Genomic DNA, 1,279 nt, shown 5'->3' with positions numbered 1-1,279 from the left:
GCCAGCTAAAAGTAACAAAAGGCCAGCTAAAAGTAACAAAAGGCCAGCTAAAAGTAACAAAAGGCCAGCTAAAAGTAACAAAAGGCCAGCTAAAAGTAACAAAAGTCCAGCTAAAAGTAACAAAGGCCAGCTAAAAGTAACAAAAGTCCAGCTAAAAGTAACAAAAGGCCAGCTAAAAGTAACAGAAGTCCAGCTAAAAGTAACAAAAGGTTAGCTAAAAGTAGCATAATGCTGGCTAGAAGTAGCAAAATTCTAACTTGATTAGCTTTTCGTTAGTCATAAAGTAGCATGGTCGCTAAAAGTATCAAAATGTTAACTAAGTGTAGCTAAAGGACAGCTAAATGTAACAAGATTAGCTAAACGAAGTATAAAATTCTAACTTTTATTTATGTCCAAATTGTACCAGAATTCATGCAATTTGAGACAAAGTCTAAAAAAAGATTTTTAAAAACATTTTAAGATTTTGTAAAACAGTTTCAGGAGTGATTTGTGACACAAAGGTGGCAGCAAAGGTCACAAAGAAGACCAGCTGTGCTGTCTGGTTTGCTTTGATGACCTCTGAAGAGGGAACAGCCGAAAGAAGAAGAGGAAAAAATAAGATTTGAAGGTTTTCCACTGATTCACTGACTTGCAGTCGAAGTGGTGCAGCAGGTCGTGAGCCCGGCAGTAACGATGTCTGCACACCATCACCAGAGCCACGAAGGAGGCCAGGAAAATGGTGGCCAACACCCCGATGGCCACAATCACAACCGCCTCCATGGCGACCCCCTCCACTCCAGCCGTCCGGAGGAAACGTGTCCAATCAGGGCCGGCTGATGGTCCGAGCTCGATGGAAGACGCTCATCTGCCGAGGAGGAAATAAGTATTTGTTTGATTTGTTGAAATAAAATGAACATTTGAACTCGACACCATTTTAAAGTGAAGAGGTGTCGGGTCTGAGGTCTGTGTTAAATATCTCATGAACATCTGGACAGATTCTAGTGAAACTCCAAACACTTACACGTCTCATGAAATCTCTAAATTTCAAACAACAAACTTAGAAGTTTAAATCTAAATAACTTTCTTTTAAACAAATAGTTTTAGTGTAAAACTCTGGCGGGCAATGTGCATCCCTCTGAGGAACGCCAGGCCTTTAATTTCAATTGAACAAATCAAAATTAGTTTTTCAAAATAAGAGTCAGCTGATTAAATTATTGCTTAAATCCTGTTCATATTTAAACTGAGATTTAACAAAAAAAAAAAACATTAAATTAAGTTGTTCTTCTGATCTATTTTGGAT

The 1,279-nt window shown here is 38.2% G+C and overlaps 1 protein-coding gene across 1 annotated transcript in view; it reads right to left on the bottom strand.

The window, feature by feature from the left end:
- Positions 1-844, bottom strand: part of tmem98 (transmembrane protein 98) — a 3,605-nt gene extending 2,761 nt beyond the window's left edge. Inside the window, exon 1 of the mRNA XM_014022488.1 lies at positions 629-844. Within this exon, the coding sequence (XP_013877942.1) occupies positions 629-759 (131 nt within the window). The 5' untranslated portion in view covers positions 760-844. The remainder of the gene's footprint in view (positions 1-628) is intronic.
- Between the last annotated feature and the right edge of the window lie 435 nt (positions 845-1,279).

The sequence above is a fragment of the Austrofundulus limnaeus genome, unplaced genomic scaffold (assembly GCF_001266775.1).
Source record: "Austrofundulus limnaeus strain Quisiro unplaced genomic scaffold, Austrofundulus_limnaeus-1.0 Scaffold4, whole genome shotgun sequence".
NCBI classification, from domain to species: Eukaryota; Metazoa; Chordata; class Actinopteri; order Cyprinodontiformes; family Rivulidae; genus Austrofundulus; species Austrofundulus limnaeus.
Note: the sequence above shows the minus strand (reverse complement) of the source record. Positions and strands in the feature narration are given on the sequence as shown.